This window comes from Uncinocarpus reesii, genomic scaffold (assembly GCF_000003515.1).
Source record: "Uncinocarpus reesii 1704 scaffold_4 genomic scaffold, whole genome shotgun sequence".
Lineage (NCBI taxonomy): Eukaryota > Fungi > Ascomycota > Eurotiomycetes > Onygenales > Onygenaceae > Uncinocarpus > Uncinocarpus reesii.
Window position 1 is genome coordinate 2,158,328 of NW_003052497.1, and position 20,628 is coordinate 2,178,955.

The following is a 20,628-nucleotide window of genomic DNA, read 5'->3' on the forward strand; positions in this document are numbered from 1 at the left end:
GAGGAGTTGAGCAGCGTCCACGACACAAGAAACGAGGATCGCAACCTGGGAGGAGGCAGGGCTGGGGTAGGATTAGATCATCGGGATTTGCAAGCAGCCCAATCAAGATTGATCCAACGGGGCCCCTGGACGAGCGATGACTTCAAGATGGACGGAGACAAAGCAGGATGTTGACGGGGAGAAGCAGGTGGAGCGGCAGTTGGAGGTGCTTTGGTGAGACTGTGAGGTGCTCTGGCGTTGGGCAAAAGAACCGGAGAAGACGGCTGGCTTTGTTGGGTGCTGTTTCAGGGACGTTAATCTATCGGACACGGCCGAAGCAGAGGAGAGAAACGTAATCAATAGCACAATATAACACGAAAGAAGAGCGAGACACGAACGGGAGTTGTGAGCAGGATGAGGCTGATGGGGAGGAGAGCAAAAGACAGCATGGGAAGAAGGGAGGGGGAGATGAAACCTGAAAAGGGCTGGGCCCGCTATGATGTGTGAAGGGCTGAAGCGGCCGGTTTTAAGCAGCAGACGCAGGAGAAAGAACAAGAAGTAGCAAGTAGAAGCAAGCCGTGGAACGGGAACAGGAGATCAGTGGGCTTGTGGCTAATCCGAAGAAATGGGGAATCTGGGTTGGCCTGCCCCTTGGTTTGCGTGAAGGTAAAGCGATATCAGAGAGGGACTGAAGATACGAAGCGGGCTCCAGGACCGCAGCAGGCGTGCTCGCATGGGCTTGCTGAACGCATCTCTAGCTCTGACACAGTTACACACGATCAAAGCGGTTCACCAACTGCAAATCCCGCTAGCGAACTAATCGCTCGTTAACAGGAGAGACGGGGGAACGAGGCTGGCCGTATTCACAACTACGGACTGATGACCACCGCGTGCACTTCATCTAGCCTCTAGTTATGAATCATCATCCTCCAGCAGCGAGCGTCGAGCTCTGGCACAAACGAACCTGCAAAAAGGTTTCTGTGGCGAAGTGCAAAGGCAGTTTATCCCAGACCGAAGCTACAGCTAACTACAGGACATCAACACCGTACCTCGCAAACCCAGAGTTGTTGCATGCAAAAGGGGAATTGATTTCGGTTGGGAGCTGCATGTCGAGCAGGGGCGCCGGTTCATAGTTGACTAGGGGATAATAGCATCTGATAAGCCGCAGGGGATCTGTAGAAGAACACGACAACTATCCATCCAGCACGCGCTGAAGAGGCGAAAAGGAGTACACCAACCCGGACGGACGGGGCCTAGAGCTGCCCCCTCAGATGACGTTGATGAGCAGCACATCCAGCGCGGCACAACCAGCCATCCACAGCACGGCAATCGTCCAGGGGAATCACTAGGTAACTCACTCGATGGTGTTTCTTCCAATCGAACCACGCGAGCAGCAGCGCAGCCCCAAGACCTCAAACCGACCCCTCCATGACGGACATGTTTTTATTTTGTTTTCTTTGTTCTCCTGACTGGGCGCACAGCTGCTGTGTGAGTCTTGTATTGGACGCCCCGGGTGTTTGTGCCACCCCCTCTTTTGCACGCTGTCGGGATTCACGTCGGGGTCGACGCAGCCTGCGTCGTTCCTGGATCGCAGTTGGATGGAGTACAGACAGAGTACTTCGCGGTCACTCTCGTGCCTGGCTGTTCGCGGCCGTGCTCACGTTCAGGTACCGGTACCTGCCCCGTCCCTGGACTGAGCACATATGGATCTCCCGCGGCACAACGAAACATTCTCGGAGGTACCACCGGAGACCCCTTGGGCCTCGAGGGCAAACGGAAACTCTTGTTCGTTGTTCTCCACGGCCAGAACCGCCCTTGAGCCGAGCGGTGGCTCGGAATGCATCATAGATCAGCCTTAGCCTGCGAATCATCAGCCGGCTCACGCTGCTTCTCCCAAATCCGCTTTTTTAGCGTACCGCACCCGTACCTGGATTTTTCCTGGATAATTGGCCCTGCGATCCATTCCTCCTCTGGGGCAGATACTTTGAGCGACCACCCGGTCCCTGTGAACTCTTGTCCAACTCGCTCAACTTTTTAGGCGCAGCGTGGGCCAATGGCTGTCGGCATCACCGATTCCCCTCCAGCGGCGGGACCGCCTTCCACGCGTTTCATGCAGGTTTTCTCGACTTTGAAACTAAATCTCCGATTCTTCAAGCTCTCCAGGAAAAAAATCAACGAGCCGAAAGCGATAAGCCTTATGTGGCGATGAGATGTTGACCAATGCTGGATTGATTTCTTCTTGGAGAACGGACGTTTAAACCAATCGATCAACCGTTTTATCCACGGATCTTTCACACCGAGATCACCACGAATCGATTGTTTCAAATCCCGCAAGTCAACCCGTAATGATGAGTTCATACCTCGAGCGCTACTAACCTGAAGCGTCCCTGACTCCCAAGGTTTTGTTGAATCGGGCTAATATCGACGAACAGGGTAAGACCGTGGCGGCAGACGCTTCTGGCCAGACCAATATAACAGAAGGTAAAAACAAAGCGGCACGTTTGATCAACGAACTGTCTACTTGCCATGTTAGCTTTGGAGTCATTTATACCACTACATATGTGGCCAAACATATTGAGCTTGACCCGGAAACGCATTTTCAGGCCGGATATGACCACAACAGATATGAAGGCTAATCAAGGGTTGCCGTTTTGATCTTGAGCAGACTTCGGGATTCCAAATGCATCATCCAGCCATTGCACGAGATAACTTGGTGTTTTTTCCCTCACAAAACTAGCAACCCGACTGGGTTTGAGCGCAAGCTACCGCGGAGCATTGCTGCACCAATTGCGGTATCGAACCCCTTGAGAGATGGCCCAAATTCAGAGAACGCTGGCTCCAGTTAGATTTACTAAAAATGGCGAGCGGCGTTGGAAAAGGAGACCACAATTCCATGAAACAGGCTGGCTTTTACGCACAGTTATCCTTCTCATGGACAAGCCTACGCTTCTAGAAAACTTCAAGTGTGCTTTGGAAAGGCAATTGGCATGCGAAGACCCTGAACCAAGGCGCTTGGAATGGCACAAGAAAACATCCAGGAAGCTTGCTAGCTTTCCAAGTAGAAATCTAAATAGGCCAACACCCATAGTCACCTTGGTAACTATAAAAGCAAACTAACTACCTACCACTTTTTAACCCCGATTGAATTTATGGGCCTACAGATGATATCTCTCTGCTACAATGCACTCACAAGCACATACATACTAACCCATTCTTTTCAATTTATCCTCATGTGGTGCTAGTGAATAACAATGATTCCAGTTTTCGCTTCCCAGATTTCCCTTGCAGATAACTACTCATTGGTGGCAGCCTGTTGACGGATATCCAACCTCTTAACAACACTCAAGCGCCTTGACTAATTGCTTTTTCTTCTGTGTAACTTCACTTTCAAGGATCCTTTCGGGCCTTCCTGAGCTTCCTGTTGGGTCTTCAGTTGTATAAAGTGTTGCGTCATCCCTCGCTTTGATGTCTCTTTGGAGACTTTCAAACTCGGCGGCTGAAAGATCAACACTCCATTTATACAACCATCACTGCGTTTTGAATTCGTTTGAATTCTTTTCTCAGTACTACTTTCTATCCTAAAACACGCTTCGAGTAAAAAAAAAGAACATGTCTTACTCTGACGCTCTCACTCTGGCTCTGGACGACCCTCTCCCCGTCCAGAACCAGATCCTCAATATCATCTACAACTACCTCCCGCCAAACTCTTCAACAAGTTTGGAAGATACTGCCCGCAAACTGGATCAGCTTCACCCAGACAAGCGTCCCGACGAACCGCGAGTCCCCAAGGAGTCGTCGGAAGATTTCGTTTATAGCTTCTGGGAGCCCTTCCATATGCTTGCGCGTCTCATCCCGCAAGACCATCCCGCCATGGATATGCTTGTGCAGCTGATAATCAAGCTACGCGATATGCCTTCTCGACAGGTACACCTTCAAGGCTGGGGGGACTTTGCCCTGTGGGCTGACCTACCGTTGTTTGGAGAGACGTTCAGCACGGCTTATGACGTTGAGTGAACCCCCCTGGATCTCTTCAAGGGAAGGTTTTTACCAGGCCGTTTTAAATCAAATCCCTAACACTCCCCTCTCTCGTTCCTGGTACACAGAAAGGCCGCGCCGAGGGATCTCGCACCAATGCCCACGACCTCAACTTCAACAGCTACGCCGCCCGCCTCTTCAGCTACGCCATCCCCCTCGATCGATACTGTATCTGGTCCCTCTCCTCCACCCTCGAAGGCTACTACGACCCCACCACCAAGGGCAGCCAGCGCACTATCGTCACCGATCCCGCCGCGGTCCCGAACGTGGACCACAGCGTTGCCGTGGTGGCGGAGTGGATCAAGCATGCGGGCAGGATGTTTTATCTAAAAGGGACAGTCGTGGGAGGGTCGGTGTGTGGTCCGTTGATGAAGGGGCCGGGGAAGAATGAGTTTAGCGCGGAACGGTGGAGGTTGTGGAGGGAGAGGTTGGTGGAGTTTGCGGAGTGCGAGGGGTTGAAGGAGGGGACGAGGGAGGTTGCGAGGGAGACGGTAGCGAGGATGGAGCGGATTGAGGCCTTGAGGGCTGGTGGGCAGTGAAGGTGAGATGAGATTTAGTTATGCTTGGGTGTTGGGGTTAGTCAACGGCGACTGCTTTGCTAGGGCAACTGCTCGACTTGGTATTGAGAACTAGAATGCTTGATCTTGTACTCACACTTGATCTCATCATTGATTGATGAACAGAGACCTCCTCTACTGGACTCCGTCAGCTTTAGTGAAGCTCCCTGGAGTCGTAGCGTATCAATCCATAATATTTGATCTCATCTCAGTAACGTAGGACCTCCTCCGCCCCCAACCACCGCCTCGCCAGCATGACAAAAGCCGAAAACAACACCAAATAACGAAAAAGCTCTCGATGATCTCTCAAACCACCAACAACGAAACCAATATCAACTCGTCATCCATCTTGGCCCGTCCCGCCTGCTTAGCTATGCAGCCCAGCGGCACAGACGACGACGCCCAAACCAAATCCCACCTAAGTGCACAGATGAGGATTCCCCGAGTTGTCCTTATTCGCCTTGAGCCCAACCCCACAGATATTAAAGTACTGGTCATAATACACCCGGACGCGGCCCGGGTTCGCACCCTTTTGCTCCTTTGGATAATCGCTCCTTTGGTCTGCAACGATGGGATACTCGTAGATGTCGTGCTTCTTCTTGTTGCATGGTTTGGCGAATTTGAGACCCCCGCGGTTGTAGAATCGTTGCGGGTAGCCGGATTTACCGGGCTTGAGGCCTGCTTTTCGCGCGGATTTGCGAGCCTTGTCGCGAGAGATGTTGGCAACGAGGGCGCCTTTGTTGTTCTCCTTCTTTTTGTCGGTGGATTCGCGGCAATGGTATTCCTGGGTGTGGCCTTTTTGTTAGTTCTGGGATATAGATTTGAGGTCTGCAGATACACGAGCGGTGGAATGGCTACCTTGTCACGGGCAAAAAGAGTATGGGCGTTTGAGACAGACGATTCGTCCAAGTCGGTTGGGACGGCTAGCGCTACGGCTGCGAAGAAAAAGTAAAAGTAGAAGAGCTTGAGCAGCATGGTTGTGGCGTGATATCAAATAGACTGGCTCTGATATTCCTGGACCTGGGCTCCTGGCGGGCACTCTGGCAATTTGCAAAGACGTCCATGGTAGAAACGAGCCTGGTATTTATAGCAGCCATTGTCGTGGGAATCTGCAATGGGGTTTCGTAGACCCATAGCTTCAATTGTCCTCCTCGTGGTGGTTGAACAAATGCTCTGCAGGATTGCGGATCACACCATTCTCACTGTATGAAGGCTCAAGGCTCTAGTAACACTGAGTAGCAGCCCATCCTCACAGCGAAAATCTTTCCGGAAGAGGTCACTCCGGGTTCGAATTGGAATGATTAGCTCATTGTCCACTCTGGAGTGAAGGGAATTCCATTGTAGGCCGGGGCTGAAGGTCATGTAAAGAAGGAATATATGTGAAAGCCGATCTCTAACAACCATAGGCAGGTGTTCAAGCACAACATCCGCAAAACCAACAAGCGGATAACAGTGACTTATATGTACCGTGCATGGCCTCCTAGCAAAGGCGAATCAGCATTTTTCATGGTTGACACAGCCCATGAGTCGAGCGGTTTGCGGTTGTCGTACAGAACCAAAACATGCACCCGTATGGATCAACGCTCCCGTTGATCAAAGCGGGGGCTCATTTCCGCCCCCGCAAACTCCCACGGCAAGGCCTGCCTTCCCAGGTCCCGAACCAAAAGAGCCTCCTCAGGTACGTACCTAAGGCACACAGCATGTTACAGGACCAAGCGAGCTGCCGAGATTCCGGGGTAGGACCAACAACAGGAAATGCACGCTTATTAGTCTTGAGATGCTTGCTGTGCCTGATATGCGGTGTCATGTTGCATCTTGTCATGTTCATGAAGGAGGAAAAGGATGCACACCAGAAATATCCATGGAGGCTTTCAAATCAGCACCATAGAAAGCCCCTCAGAGCATCTCATATCAAATCAAGGTGGGATCAGCAAAAGGCGCGGCTAGAAGCCTAGGCTTGTATACTGCACCACGACCAAGAATGCAGCGGCCGTGATCGCTTAAAGCGGTGTTGCTTTGAACGTCGTGATTCGGCGATACTTGGCTTCCACATCAGAAGGGCCTTTGGTTCATGGACGTCATGGCAAACAGATTTTAAAAGCGCCTGGGATCTTCGCTTGTTCATCCCGTTTGCTATAGTTGACGGGTATGACCTGAAGATTGACACCGATTATTCCAAAATAGGAAAAAAAGCTGTGTGAAACCGTACGAATTCAGGGCCAATAATGATCACCTGAAGTAGACGGTTATCGCTAATCAAGATTGGGTTCAAATTCTGAGAGGTTTGACCATGTCATTCAAGAGCGGGGGCTTTCATGGTAATAAATTCGAATCACAGTTAGGGCGCAGATGATTAGAATTCGAAATACCCAAGATTATTCGCATTGCAAATCGAATATCACGAAGATACTCCAGCCGTACAAACATACCCTTAGTTCCACACCGGTTCAATCCAAACGCCCATGACCAAAGGAGGTGAAATATAGGACGCATACCTCAAGGAGAACAAACAAGACACAATGAGATTGGCTCATGAAATCAAGAGCTGAGCGAAGCTTGAGCTCTGAATTCCCTGTTTCGTTCCTCTTATCTCCCAAGGGCACTAACCACAGAACTGACCATGACTGCGGCCTCGCGTTCCCAATTCCCAACAACTATAGGCGCATCCGCGGCCCGCGACGACGCTCTGGTTAGCCCAGTACCGGGCAGTTGAGAGCCTCGTAAAACACAGGCTCGGATATCTTCACGAAGCCGGTCTCTGTTCGATCTTAAAGTGCGTGCAGAAACACCACCGCGCGAAACGATTTCTCGGACACGAGGTGAGAGGGACGAAGCCAGCGACCGCCAGAAGTACGAAGGGAGAGACGGGGTGTCCAGTGATTGAAACAAAGGTTGAAGTAGATTTGCCTTCATCCTCGTAGTATCTCCATCAATCGCGTGTCTTTCTGTTTCGTGCACTTGGCTCGAGGGATAGGTTAGGAACGGGTGACTGGGAGCTTTAATGCCCTCCAACAATGATTCTAGTGCTACAATGTGCTGACAACGTGTGGAAACCTCAAGGAGAGCTCGATCAAGCGATGGAAGCATAGCTAATCCCCGCGATAGAGCAGCCAACGACGTGGACAAAGCTGTATGAATATAGTCCTTCAAAGTAGCAAGCAGAAGGTCTGGGGTAAAGGTAAATGCTGGGATATTGGTTTTTGGAGTTGGGGATAGCAAATATAGTGCCGTGATAGCAGAGATAGCACGCCCTCTTGCCTCTTCTTGCTGCGCATAGGTAGTGGGCCCGGGGCTCGGGCCGCGAGAACTCGCAGAAAGGGTAGAGTTTTCCGCCCCCAGGGCAAAGGACGTTAATGAGAACTTCTGCACAATCTGCTGTGCTCTCGCTTTTATGCTGTTCTCCGCTGGTGTCACTAGGTCGCTTCTCAAAGTTCGAATGACCTTGACTCGGTCAAGCCCATAGCCTTCTTCTCCATCTGCCGTAGTTGTGAACATCCGCCTTAACATTAGAAGGGTATGGGAGGCTCTTATGAGAGCCCTATGATCTTCTCTCACCAGGTTCGCTGAGCCGCCCCCGCCGGTATCTGCGGCTCGCGAGCTCAATTCCAGAAGTTGCCCTTCTAGTTGCCTGCCTAGCATTAAGCATCTCCCAACAGCCCTGGCAAGCCTCACAGTAGCCCAAGACCTCTCTGCAGCACCTCTAACTTCTTCAGCGCCCTCCCACTTTCTCAGAACATCCTTCTCCAGTCTCTCATACCCCTCTTTTAGGACGGAGACTTGCGCCTCAACGGCGTGCAAAACTCTCAATCCGGCATCATTTTGATCGCGAGTATGTGCGAGGAGAGGAAGTGCGGATTTAGTAGTTAGGGTATGTATATGAGTGTCTATCTCTTGGATATCGAATAGCACTCGTGAGAGAGGGGTGGAGAGATCGAGTGGCGAGTCGGAGGGATTGTTCGTGCTTGTGATCAGGGTGTTGGCAAAGGAGGTGGGAGAGAACGACGGATCAAGGAAGGCCTCGTAGTCAATGTACGAGGGCTCAGATTCAGCCATAGTGCCGGTTCAATCTGCTCCCGCTATCTGGGGAACGAACCGCTTGGCCTGCTCTCTAATTGCCGTAATGGCGGAGTTGATCAAGCCTTAGCTAAATATTCCCACTCCATTGTAGAAGCAACAGACAATCGAATCATAAGAAACAAAAAAGAGGATACAAGGCGCCATGAAACGTACATGAATTTGGTGTCTGAGCACACGAGTTGTCTTTTCGCCAGGTCGTGAATTCACGGATGGGCGATTCGCAACCTTAACTGAGAAGCAGACACAGTATCAAGTTCCCTAAAACTATATTTTCCTATATTTAAAGATGAGGTTGGCGTGTTGTGAAGTTGCTCTCTACAAGAGTCCAGTGCTCAAGCTTGCCTTGTCGTTCAACACGAGGTCGCCTGGGGGAGCAGTCACGTGAGGAGCCGCCTGAAAGTCGATGAAGTCATCCAGCTTCTGAGAATCAAACAGAAGCAAACATCGTTAAGTTGTGTGTTCTCAGGCAGAACTCCTTCTCCACGGCTATGAAATACAAAAATACATGCGCTCGGTCGAGCTGTAATTATAAAGAAGCAACAGCAGCAAAGAAAATGGTCAAGAGTCGTGGGTCTAATTATTCCAAAAACAAAGAAAGCAAAAAGGAAACCTTAGATGGCGAGAAGCAGATGCCTCGAGGCAATAGGGGACGTGCGGCGTCGCCTAAAACTCCCAACTCCAAGAAGTGCAAATGCAGGGTATATAAACTAGCAAAGAAAACCATATTGGTAATGGTTACCCCTAAACAGGTCCCTCTGGACGCTCTTTCACAGACACCATCTCATATTCTCCACCCCCATCTCTCCCACGGGAGAAACCCGCAGAGTCCACATTCTCTTCTTCCGCACCCACATCCGCGGCCGTCCGGTTGTCGCGCCTTTGATTGGTAGAGGAGCCGCCAAAAGCGATCGGTCGAAGTTCTCGATACTGACACGCCCACATACCGACGAATATCATAAGGGCTGCGCTGGCGCTTTGCAAACCCCACCACAGAATATTAGAAGGGATAGCATGGGTGTAGAAGGACGTGATGATTAGGTGGATTAAATGAATGGTGAGCGCAAAATCAGGGACGAGCTTCGATCGCGACACTAGGATGAGGATGAAGATAACACTGCGACGGCCATACAGAGTCAGTCACCAAAGTCAGGTCATAGAGGCTCTAGGGGTAGACGCTTACGCACCCGAAGAAGCTGTTCAACAGCCAGACGAAACTCAGCGTCCATCCCACTGTGGTGTCCCCTCTTAGGCTCCGCCAGCTGAGAATCAGATCCGGGGAAAACGCAGTCCCAGCCACGAGGGCCGCAAATAAAATCAAAATCGTAGCGCAGACATAGTATGCAACCTGTAAAAGAAGAATCTTCTTGACTATGCTCAGCGGTGGGAGGTCTTTTAGAGCACCAGCTCTTCGGGGTTTCCGCGGACGGGGTTGCATGGAACTTAAACGGAAATTCGTGCCACGATAGGCTAGTTGTAAGAGAAGTAGGGTAATGTCATTTCTCTCCGCTAAGAGAGGCAACTATAAACACATATTAATAGTGAGGAAGCATTGGTTTTGTTTGTTCCGCGGTATTTTGCTAAGAGTTGAAATTGATCTGTCAGCCACGATGACGACGGGCCATCCGGCAGCGTCACGTGAAGCTTGTATGGTTCTTGAACCCAAATTTCTCCAACATCAAGAAACTATCGCGACTCGACCTTCACGTTCTGGAAAGAATCCCATTGCTCCCTATTTATACGTCCTCCTATCGAAACTATGGGCTGGTTTTCTAGCTCCTCAGACAAACCCCAAACGGCCAGTGATGGCGGCAGAATCGCTCCCGATCGCTCGTCGCGAGACAAATGCTACAAAGCCCGAGACCTATTTTTCAACTGCTTAGACCAGAACGGCATTATAGATTCTATAAAGAAGGACGGAGAGGCGCGATCAAAGTGCGGGAAGGAAATCCAAGAGTTTGAGAGCGCTTGCTCGGCGACATGGGTATATCTTGATCTCAGACTCTCCTCCAGTACGCAGTATTTACGGTCAAATTGCTAACTACAGTGGATATTTCTCAATGCGTAGGTCAAATACTTTAAAGAGAAGCGAGTTATGGAATACAGACGAGACTTGTCGATCGAAAGGATAAAGCAAGACGAAGCTTCAAAATAGAAAATTGATGTCTTGCATAGTTATATCATGGGAAGGCGTATGGGTTGGGATGTATATTAGACTATTATTTGATTTTAGGCCTATACTTAAACTGCTCTTCTCTTATCAACCATGGCAACTGGGCTTGAATACAAAGTATTACCCGGAAATCTGCTTCACGAGTGGCTGCAATTTCGTTGGGGTCAATTGCTCAACTCGGCGCATCCGAATTTTGCCCCAATAAATCCAAAGCATTGATAACAATCGAACTGGGAAAAATGCAAGAAACCGATCTTAAAAACAACATTGATCATCACTTAATGACCAGTCATTCCATTCTTCAATGGTTTAACAAGAGTACCTTCGACGTCTCATTGTTTCCATTTCGCTAACTGCTCCATGAGAAACCGCGCCTGTGATGGGTCGGTTGGCGGTACCTGGCCTTTTGCCAGGAGTGCAGCAAGGTTAGTTTCAGCTTCAAGAGGCGTATTGGCCGCGGGCTGGCCAAAGGGTTGGGCATGAGCCGGGTACTGGCTTGGAGGGAGCATAGACGGGCCGGGGTTATTATGATGCGTGATATGACTCAGGTTAGCCAGGTTACCTGGTGGCTGACCGGAGGGACGATATTGTGGCTGAGCTATACCGGCAGTATTCTGTTGCAGTGCGCCAAGGAGAGATTGAAGAGCCGGAGCATCGAGATTTGAAATCAGATTTGCAACGTTGGGTTGAGGCCCCAGCAGATTTTGGGGTGGGACGGGGACCTGAACTCCTAAACCGGACGTTGGTAGTGTTTGACTCGAGGCACTGATCGGTACATTGCGTGCGTGAAGCACTACTTCAACAGCGACTTTTGGCTCAAGCCCCGAGTATTCTACTGAGGTTAGCTTTGGAGGTTGTGGATTGTTGAGTTGGGCCCTACCATTGAAGCGAACATTATCCGCACCACGTCCACGATCGAAGACCTGTAAAGGAATTTTGCACGAGTACTGGTTGGATTTTGAGAGCTTCACTACAGCCAGTACTCCTTCCAATATCTGACGTCGGATTACTGCTTGAAGCCCTATGCGAGGGCTTAAAATTAGGACATCTGTCTGCAAACCACGATCCTTAAAGGCCGTCTCAATGTGATGAACAAATGCACTAAACCATGTGTCAGTCCCAACGTAAAATGGAAAAGTATTAACTAGCACCTACTTATCTAAGTCTTCCAAAACGAGGATTTGGACGTCGGGAACGTGGCGAGGTGCCCTTCTAGGGATTGGTAGCTCAGAGTCGCTGTCATAGCCGTGACCCATCGGTGGGGTATTGCGATGGCGGTCATTCGGGCCGTATGGTGATCTCGAACGCCGTCTACTACGAACATCGTACCGCTCAGGACTCTGATCCCGAGATCGATAGTCATCTCGACCACCCCGCACCGGAGGTCTATAAGTATCACGGTGACGGTCAGGGTGGTCTCTTCTGTCGACAATGGGCGACCTCTTGCCGTTAAGATTACGATCGTGTCTTTCGCTGCCCGACCGCGCACCGCGCCCTACTTCTCGGGATTTGCCGATATCTGGCGATCTTGATCTCTTCGATCTACCTTGTTTTGACGGCTCATTGGCATTCCGTCCACTACGTTGCGGTTTGGATATTTCGAGATCTAAATTGTCAGCTGCGCTTTCACACAATCAAGTATAAAGCAACTTACGGATCTTTCGGCCCCTGATAGTGCCGTTTTGTTCTGCTTCAAGCGCATTACGGCAAGAGGTTGCGTCCATGAATTGGACAAAACCATACGCTGGCTTTATTGAAATCTGGGCGAGTTTTCCATATTTGTGGAAAAGATGAAACAAATCGCGTTTGGTCACTCTTTCACTGGGAAGATTACCTGAGGCTGGTTAGTCCCACATACTTACAACTTCTTTGATGTAAACATACCAACAAACAATCTGGAGCCAGGCGCAAAGCGATCCCATACGCCTTCTGTAACATATATTCGCTCGTTGTGAAGAAACTCATCATATTTCCGCTGGATTTCGGGTCCCCATGGGGCTTCATTGTTCCTATCATCATGCGGCTTTGGCTCGCGTGACCCGGGAGCTTCATCCGAACGACTATTATGTGCCTCTGCACCCGTTTTTGTGTTATATTGGAAATTAGGAGAATTGGGCTGATGAAGCGATGCGAGAACTGACGGCAGTCCGGTGTAAGTAGATGATGGGGCAGAAGTGTCAGATGCATTCAACGATGCTGATCCATGAGTGTTACTCTGAGAAGAATGGGAAGAATCGGCTGTGTTTTGGGTATGTGAATTGTGAAATGAACGGATACCATCGGCCGGCGAGTAAGTGGGGTTAATTGCACGGTTGTCTTGAGGAGGCGGGCGTGCGGGGAGATTAGACGGAGCAAATGATGATGGCTCCGTATCTAGTAAGCGCGTATTTGAATCTGCAGCGGAATTTGGCACAGTGATAGTGGCATCGTTGATGGGCGGAATAGTGGAAGCTGGTTGGGACAGGTTATCGAGAAGCGTTTGATAGTTGATCCCGTTTTCAGAATCATGGCGCATGATTTGATCATTATTCACAGGGTTCTGGTCCTCTCGTAAAGGCGCAGGATGCGTCATATCATTTATTCTAGGTGTACTGGAGCATGGACCAGGTTCGACTTGGGATGAATCGGAGGGAGCTGCATGGTTGAAAGCACGAGTCGTGGATGAGGCGGGAGGTTCTTGGAGAGAGACAGCGGTCACTGTGGATGAATCTTGACTGACTGGAAGAGGGTTTTGAAAGGCTGTAATATTCAATTCATTTTTTGCGTCTTGGGCTCCTGCTTGGTTAGAAGCAGTAAAGCTACCTGTGCGGTGGTCTTGACCGTTGGAATCTGCCACATCTTCATTCTTCTCGGCCAACAACGTGTAGATACCCGCATATTGTTCCATCAAATGGCCAGTGTCATCGGCCTTCGCCAGTTTCGACATGATGTCCGTCTGCGAAGCACTTTGATACGTGGACGTGTCATTGAAAATAGGGTCCATCTGGTTCTCAAGTACGGGGATGTTGGATGGCTCTGGGATATGAAGAGGACGTGGACTCTCTGGGGTCAAGGTCTTGCCGCGAAAGTGTAAAACATCACCAGGAGGTTCGGATGTCATCTTCGCAATGGCTTGTCGAATTCAGCTTCATTCACGCTCTCAGCAGGTGAGTTGACCAACGGAAGGCGAATCTTAAGAAACAGTCAAAAAGGGCATCAACCAGAAGATTTTTAGATAGAGGTAGGAGCGTAACTATATGTCACAACATCTCCACATCTAAAGGGCGTGGTTGTCTCTCAAACGTTGGGTGCTGAGCTTGAAGAAGTCTCTGTTGATCGGTGGGATTGACTGGACTGAAGCAAAGATGGCGGGACACGTCCATGTGGCCTGGTAGCTCAACTGAGCTGAAAACCTTGCGCTCCACACGGGCCAAACCAGCTGACTAATCTGTGGTTCAATGCAAATGCATCTTCATGCTTGCTGGCGAACCCATCAAGGGAATTAACACCGTGTTACCCGCTTTAGCTCAAATGACTCCATGGCGACGCCCTCATAATTCATTACTCTGGCTTAATTCATCAATTACAACTCTATGTAAGCCATCTTTCAGCCGCTATGCCTCGCGAAAAACCCCCCAGAGCACGACTGTACTCAGCACTGAAGAGCTTCAAGCTGCGAGGTCATGGCTTGGTCAACTCTCGTCGAACACAATTCCGAGAGACATCTGTGAAGTCTCTTTCAGCAGGTCTAGCGGCCCAGGAGGGCAAAATGTAAATAAGTGTGTAACGCAACCTACGGCTACTTGGATAGTCATCAATACTGACAAATATTTCAGGGTAAACTCAAAGGTGACATTAAAAGTGCCATTGACAGCGCTTTTCCCCCTTGTACCTGCGGTACTCCATCCTACAATCCGTTCATCGCATTTCTTTGCCGGCAGATCGAATAGCTTGGTCATTCATTCCGACGAAACACGGAAACAGTCCCAAAATCTTGAACTTTGTTTTGAAAAGCTTCGTGGCGTGCTTGCTGAGGCTGGCAAGGTAGCCGTGCCAGGCGAGACATCCGTTGAACAGAAAATGAAAGTGAAAGAATTGTGCGTAGCGTGGGAATCTTGTCTGTATCGTTGCCCTGCTGACATGTGGTGTTCAAAGGCAGAAGAAGGACAACGAGGCCAGGATACGGATGAAAAAAGCGCACAGCGGCAAAAAAAGCAGCCGCAGAAGTAGAGGCTATGATGACTGAATTTTGCTATCCGACGTACATAAAGACGGAAGTGCGGTGCCGACTTACAGACCGCCAATACTCCTGCGAATATGTAACGATAGCCGTTTACGACGAAACGGCAGTTTTGACAGGTTACGGAGTGGCTATCTACCCAGGCGTCACCTCTCTCCACCTGGTGTAGAGTATTTAGCTATTGCTTGTTCTTCTCTCGCAAGCGTAGCTTCTATAACTCGACGAAGAGCTGGATCGAGGCCATCCCTGGATAACAACGGATTTAACCATCTGGAGATTTCTTTTGCTAGCTCGGGGCCCGAGCCAGATGCGTCAAATTCATCCATGCGGCTTAAACACTCCCCAAGACCGCGAGGGAATTCTGGAGATGTGGGTTTGATTCCATCGAGAGGAAGCCTGATAAAACAAATTTGACATCGAGCACTTGCTGTGCTGGTCCTCATCAAGCGATCAACTACATGGGATAGTACCCGCTTCAAGCAGGGCATTTCTTCAAATTCGGCAAAGATGTTATAGAAGTCGCGGCCAAGGTAGTCATCGTCGTTGAAATGCTGCATCGCGGCGTCAAAAACGGCGATTGGGATGGCTCCAGACAGGGCTGGGGTCGAGTTCAATATTTCAAGCGCCGTTTGATCAACTTCGTCCTTTTCCAACGCCGGGTTGACGTCCTCACTAGTTAATTGCAGCGGTTCCGATCCCACATCATTTTTAGATCGATGAGCTTTTGCGTTGGCGGCTTTGTCACCTAGGCCGAGAACTTTCTGTCGGGCAGCTATCCGGGCAATATAGATCATCTCCAATTTCGCATACTGTAGCCATAATATTTTCGAATTTTTGCAAAATCGTAGTCCTCGCTGCATGTAACCACGAGCCTCTGTCATATCTGCATGTTCCTCTAGGGCGTAACGCGCGGCGTATATCCATAAGTCAACCTGAGTAGGGTGAAGCCGCAAAGCATTGGTGAAGATTTGTGATAGCTTTTTGTGCGCGCCTTGTTTTCTAGTATACTCGATATATTGCATCCAAAGATTGATATCACCATGGAACTTCCGCGTTGCTCGGTCGAGAATGAAAAAAATTCTCCTCTGTCCCGTGTGCTCGGGGGTTTTGATTCCTAGCCGTTGTACTCTCTTTTTTCGAAGCGTGTCTAAATTCATTTCGTATTCGGCATATCGGGCAAAATCAGCAGGCGATGGGCCGCGCGCATTTATCTTGTGTTCGAAATCAGACCGTTTCTTTGTGATCGATGCGATTTCGTCCTGGCGCAAACCCGATTAGTGAGCTTCAGTGAGAAGTGAGCGGTAGTAGCTTACTTTGGAGAATATCTTTTTCTTTTCATATTCCTTCAACTCGGGAATCGACTGCTCGAGGTAGAATCGAGCTTTGTCACTCGTCGCCGCCATAATGAAACCCTCGATTGCAGCGCTGCTCTCCCTTCTCGCCGTATGGACTTCCTCGAAAGCACCGAAGAAAGTTCCAACCAATATCACGGAACGGAACAACAGACCCTCCGGCTCTCATTTGGGCCTAGGCTCCGGCCCCCTAAAATTGTTCATTTCATCCCTTTAGCGGGCGAAACACGACTTTCCTGCCGGATACATCGGAGCCATTGGGGGTTGAAGACCTGCTCAAGAGCTTTTCAACTCCTTTCTTCTCTTCACTCTCTTTTCGTTCCTCTTGTAATTATTTTAATGAAGCTTTAATATATGTCTCTTGTACGCTCCCTGGATTCGCTCATTCTTGATTTGTAGCAATGGCCCCAAAATTCAGAGACGGGGATACGGTGATTTCCGTGAGCATGACTCTCATCCCACTGCCGTGCCGGTTGGCCTTGACTAATTGTATACAGATTAACGGAAAATGGGTCTCCTGGGCGCATACGATTGTAGCCTACACGGCGTTCCTCGGCGCGTTGATTGTCGGAATGTCCCTTCACTTTAACAAAATCGTGCAGAACGAGTACTTTGGGTATCCTCAAGAGTGGTTTCCATCGGTATCTGCCACCATCGGTGATCGCTATCCAGAGCGATCAGTGTTCCAAGTCTTTATCGCAATTACATCTGGCCCTCGCTTTGCGCTCGTCTTCCTGTGGTACATTCTCACTGCACGACCCAGCTCCAGTCTCCCCAAATTCGTTGCGGCCACGGGGCTCTTTAGAACGTTGACTTGCGGTGGCTGGACCTATATCACTTCGACTGACGACCATGACTGGCACGATATCTTTATGATTTCGTATCTTGTGGCTACCCTCCCGTGGACGTTGGGATGTCTTGCGCTCAGCCCGAACAACCCAAAGGCCCTGAAATATCGAAAAATATTTGCCGGCCTCTTTTTCGGCACCCTCGTTCCCCTCGTCTATTACTTCATTCAGCACAAAGTCCATAAGATTCCTGGTGGTGAGTGGTCTGGGGCACTACGCTTGAAAACATTGACTGACTCCCCGCCAGCTTATACCAAATATGCTTTCTTCGAATGGTCACTTATCCTATTCGATGTTGGTTTTGATGCAGTGACCGCTCTTGATTTTGAAGGGTTTGAGCTCGTAATAAAAGATGTCAAGGGTGTTAGCAGAGGGTATGTTAAGCGGCTTCCAAAATAGGACAAATGTACTGTCGCTACATTCGGCTTTGGTAGTGGAGCTAGTTCTAAATCAATGGGCAGGTCAGCAAAGACAGCCAGAGATGCCGTTATTGAAAAAGAGTACGATATACGTTCATTAAAAACCCATGTCCGAAATTGTCACTGATCAACTCCATAGAAAGAGTGTTTCCGTTCGACACTCCCTTGGAGAAGGTTTCTTCTTTTCCGAAGCCGTCGACGCTGCCGCAGATATTTACAATGGGGTGGGTAAAAGTCAAGCCCCTTGTTCACGCCAACCTGGACTAATCGAATCACTAGTTTGTCTTCTGGTCCATCCTTACGTCTCTCGGGGTGTTGGTGTGGTGTGAGTCTGCTTCTCTAATTGAACATAAACGGCGCCATCTAAATTTGCATTAGACTTCCCCTTATGGAACATGGGGATATCAGGCTACGAACTGCTTGTCATGAGCACTATTTCACCATTCTTTCTAGCGATCCCGGCGTTGCAATCGTTTGCGATCCAAAACGTTCGGTATCTGCATTTGTTAGCTCTCGCCGGACTCCTCGCATACAACATCCACCATCCCGTCTTCCGCCTTTTCACCGTTGGATTCGCCGTGTCCACGAGCTGCTTGGCGTGGACCGCCACTTGGTACTCGGAACGTACCCAACCGGCACGCCTAGAGGCTCGTGTTATCGCCTGGACTATCGGGTTGCTTGCTTCTAGCATCGCGAAATACGCATTCCATACTAACAATCCAATTTGGCCTATTCTCCACCCAGGAAATGGTGGATGGAATAAGACCGCTTTCGGTCTTGCGGTGTTCTCTGTGTTGCGATCTACTCGGGCCAAAAACAATATGGTCGATTATTTCGCTTCAAACGGCAAAAAGGGCCCCTCTCTTCTCGCCGCCATGGGCCTGGGCGGTCTTTTCTTTGCTCTGCACTCGCTTCTATCAGACTCTAGTACCATGATATCCTGGGTATGGGAAGGCTTCCCAGTTAGGGGACCGATTGCCGTGCCGCATGGTTCAGTTACAATCCTTGCTATGGGAGCTGGCGCGGTTTTCGGCTTAAATTATCCTCGCTTTTCTGGAAGTTGGGTGGCTTTCGGCCTGGGATCAGTCGGGGCGGCTACGCTGACATGCTATTCGCACTGGAGAGGCTTTTCAGGCGCCGTTACCTTGTCGATCTACCTTATGGCTGTTGCTCCAGTTCTGATCCGCTCTGCGGTGCGACATTCTCCTGCAAAAACCTTTGGCTTGGGATTTCTGATTTACAATTTCATGGTCCTTTTCCATGTTTGGGTGGTCGCATACGCCTTCGTCCCAGGAGGTCCACTCGTGAGAGAGCATACTGACTGGGTTATGGCCACCACCATGCTCCTCATTGGAGCCGGAGTTTTTTCTGCTTCTGTGTCGAAGGAATCACCTTTCTTATCCAAGAACAAGAAAGCGGCGCTCTTCAACAAAAAACAACGGTCTTATTACTATTATTGCCTTGCTGTCCTGCAACTGATTTCTTTTACTACTTCTTACCTTCGGTTCCCAACAAACGACTATACACCATACCATAAGGAAGAAAAACTCGTCACAGCAGGAATTTGGACTGTTCACTTCTCGCTAGACAATGATATGTGGTCGTCAGAAAAGCGCATGCGTGATGCCATTAAGGACTTGGAGCTTGATGTGGTGGGCTTGCTGGAATCCGACCTCCAGCGAATCATTATGGGCAACAGAGACACAACTCAATACCTCGCCGAAGACCTTGGAATGTATGTCGACTATGGCCCGGGTCCAAACAAGCATACGTGGGGATGCGCCTTGCTTTCGAAATTCCCAATTCTTAACTCCACTCACCACCTGCTGCCTTCGCCGGTTGGCGAGCTTGCGCCTGCCATTCACGCCACTTTAGATATGTACGGAGAGCATGTGGATGTTGTTGTTTTCCATTCTGGCCAGGAGGAAGATCCTGAGGATCGCAGGCTTCAAACAGAGTATCTCTCGAAATTGATGGGCGAGTCGCCGAGACCATTGATTTTACTCAGCTATCTCGTCACAAAACCGCTCGAGGGTAACTATAACACATATGTGAGCGAACTTAGCGGAATGAAGGACATTGATCCCAGCGACTGGGATCGCTGGTGTGAGTATATTCTCTACAAGAGAATTCGTCGGGTTGGGTATGCTAGAGTGAGCCGCGGCACTATCACCGACACTGAACTCCAGGTATGAACGGCTCTATCTTCCTTATCCTCGTTCAGATGCTAACAGTTATCGTAGGTTGGAAAATTTGTCGTCGGTCAACCGGAGGGAACGAGTCAGCGTATTTCTGAGGAGCAGATGCCCGTTGGGATGCGTTTCCCAGCTCTGTTCCGTGGCAACGGCGTCCGTGGACATCGGTATCATGTTTTTGATGAACCAAGATACTATAACTAAGCGTGTTTTCCCTTCACTTTCTTTAAGAGTTTGGTCAGCCGACAATTGTTTTCCAACACCATCCGGAGTAATTTTGACTGCTCAACGCACATACATTGATATCATTGTTGTTAGTGATAAGTTCAACTCATGATGATGTATCCACTGCCGCCATAATCGTCATTCCTTGGCCTTCATTTGCAGCGGAGTAAAGATCTTACGATGACGAACCCCCAACGGGGAATTCAACTCACGTGGTTCAACTTGAGGCACCATGAATGATGAAGGGATATTTCTTCATGGCCCAAATCACTCATCCTAGCTAATAGTATTAGTGCTTTGGCTAAAATAGTGCCAATCTGATCATATACCAAAAGATATGCAATTACGACATTCTGCGGAGTCATCAATTGCCATCACGTGCAGCCAACCAAAGTTGCAGTTTACTTGGAAGTCTCGATGGTCTCTAACGTCATCGCCAACCGTTTGCTTGGAACTCTGAGCTGGAGGTGACAATGACGGTTAAATAATGGCGATCCTGGTCCAGTCTCCCCCTCAGCTTGAGGCCACAATATAAGTACCGTCTTGGAGGTC

General features: G+C 49.6%; 8 protein-coding genes across 8 annotated transcripts; 2 read left to right on the forward strand and 6 right to left on the reverse strand.

Moving 5' to 3' along the window:
* Nucleotides 1–1,642: 1,642 nt before the first annotated feature.
* On the reverse strand, nucleotides 1,643–1,942 carry UREG_06866 (uncharacterized protein; the record flags this gene model as incomplete). Its single annotated transcript, XM_002583853.1, has 2 exons — nucleotides 1,643–1,810; nucleotides 1,907–1,942. 2 exons carry the CDS (start codon nucleotides 1,940–1,942, stop codon nucleotides 1,643–1,645), a joined length of 204 nt encoding a protein of 67 aa, XP_002583899.1.
* A 1,646-nt stretch (nucleotides 1,943–3,588) lies between these two features.
* On the forward strand, nucleotides 3,589–3,993 carry UREG_06867 (uncharacterized protein; the record flags this gene model as incomplete). The annotated part of the gene is made up of 1 exon (XM_002583854.1): nucleotides 3,589–3,993. One exon carries the CDS (start codon nucleotides 3,589–3,591, stop codon nucleotides 3,991–3,993), a length of 405 nt encoding a protein of 134 aa, XP_002583900.1.
* A 996-nt stretch (nucleotides 3,994–4,989) lies between these two features.
* UREG_06868 (uncharacterized protein) lies at nucleotides 4,990–5,668 on the reverse strand (the record flags this gene model as incomplete). Its single annotated transcript, XM_002583855.1, has 2 exons — nucleotides 4,990–5,366; nucleotides 5,572–5,668. 2 exons carry the CDS (start codon nucleotides 5,666–5,668, stop codon nucleotides 4,990–4,992), a joined length of 474 nt encoding a protein of 157 aa, XP_002583901.1.
* Nucleotides 5,669–7,157: 1,489 nt separating this feature from the next.
* On the reverse strand, nucleotides 7,158–8,624 carry UREG_06869 (uncharacterized protein; the record flags this gene model as incomplete). Its single annotated transcript, XM_002583856.1, has 1 exon — nucleotides 7,158–8,624. The coding sequence occupies one exon, from the start codon at nucleotides 8,622–8,624 to the stop codon at nucleotides 7,158–7,160; it is 1,467 nt and encodes a 488-aa protein (XP_002583902.1).
* Nucleotides 8,625–9,389: 765 nt separating this feature from the next.
* UREG_06870 (uncharacterized protein) lies at nucleotides 9,390–10,083 on the reverse strand (the record flags this gene model as incomplete). The annotated part of the gene is made up of 2 exons (XM_002583857.1): nucleotides 9,390–9,762; nucleotides 9,833–10,083. 2 exons carry the CDS (start codon nucleotides 10,081–10,083, stop codon nucleotides 9,390–9,392), a joined length of 624 nt encoding a protein of 207 aa, XP_002583903.1.
* Nucleotides 10,084–11,150: 1,067 nt separating this feature from the next.
* Nucleotides 11,151–13,744, reverse strand: UREG_06871 (uncharacterized protein; the record flags this gene model as incomplete). Its single annotated transcript, XM_002583858.1, has 4 exons — nucleotides 11,151–11,919; nucleotides 11,974–12,424; nucleotides 12,473–12,652; nucleotides 12,703–13,744. 4 exons carry the CDS (start codon nucleotides 13,742–13,744, stop codon nucleotides 11,151–11,153), a joined length of 2,442 nt encoding a protein of 813 aa, XP_002583904.1.
* Nucleotides 13,745–15,183: 1,439 nt separating this feature from the next.
* On the reverse strand, nucleotides 15,184–16,440 carry UREG_06872 (uncharacterized protein; the record flags this gene model as incomplete). Its single annotated transcript, XM_002583859.1, has 2 exons — nucleotides 15,184–16,296; nucleotides 16,351–16,440. The coding sequence occupies 2 exons, from the start codon at nucleotides 16,438–16,440 to the stop codon at nucleotides 15,184–15,186; spliced, it is 1,203 nt and encodes a 400-aa protein (XP_002583905.1).
* A 350-nt stretch (nucleotides 16,441–16,790) lies between these two features.
* UREG_06873 (uncharacterized protein) lies at nucleotides 16,791–20,055 on the forward strand (the record flags this gene model as incomplete). Its single annotated transcript, XM_002583860.1, has 8 exons — nucleotides 16,791–16,829; nucleotides 16,887–17,433; nucleotides 17,485–17,611; nucleotides 17,699–17,737; nucleotides 17,796–17,880; nucleotides 17,936–17,981; nucleotides 18,035–19,845; nucleotides 19,900–20,055. The coding sequence occupies 8 exons, from the start codon at nucleotides 16,791–16,793 to the stop codon at nucleotides 20,053–20,055; spliced, it is 2,850 nt and encodes a 949-aa protein (XP_002583906.1).
* Between the last annotated feature and the right edge of the window lie 573 nt (nucleotides 20,056–20,628).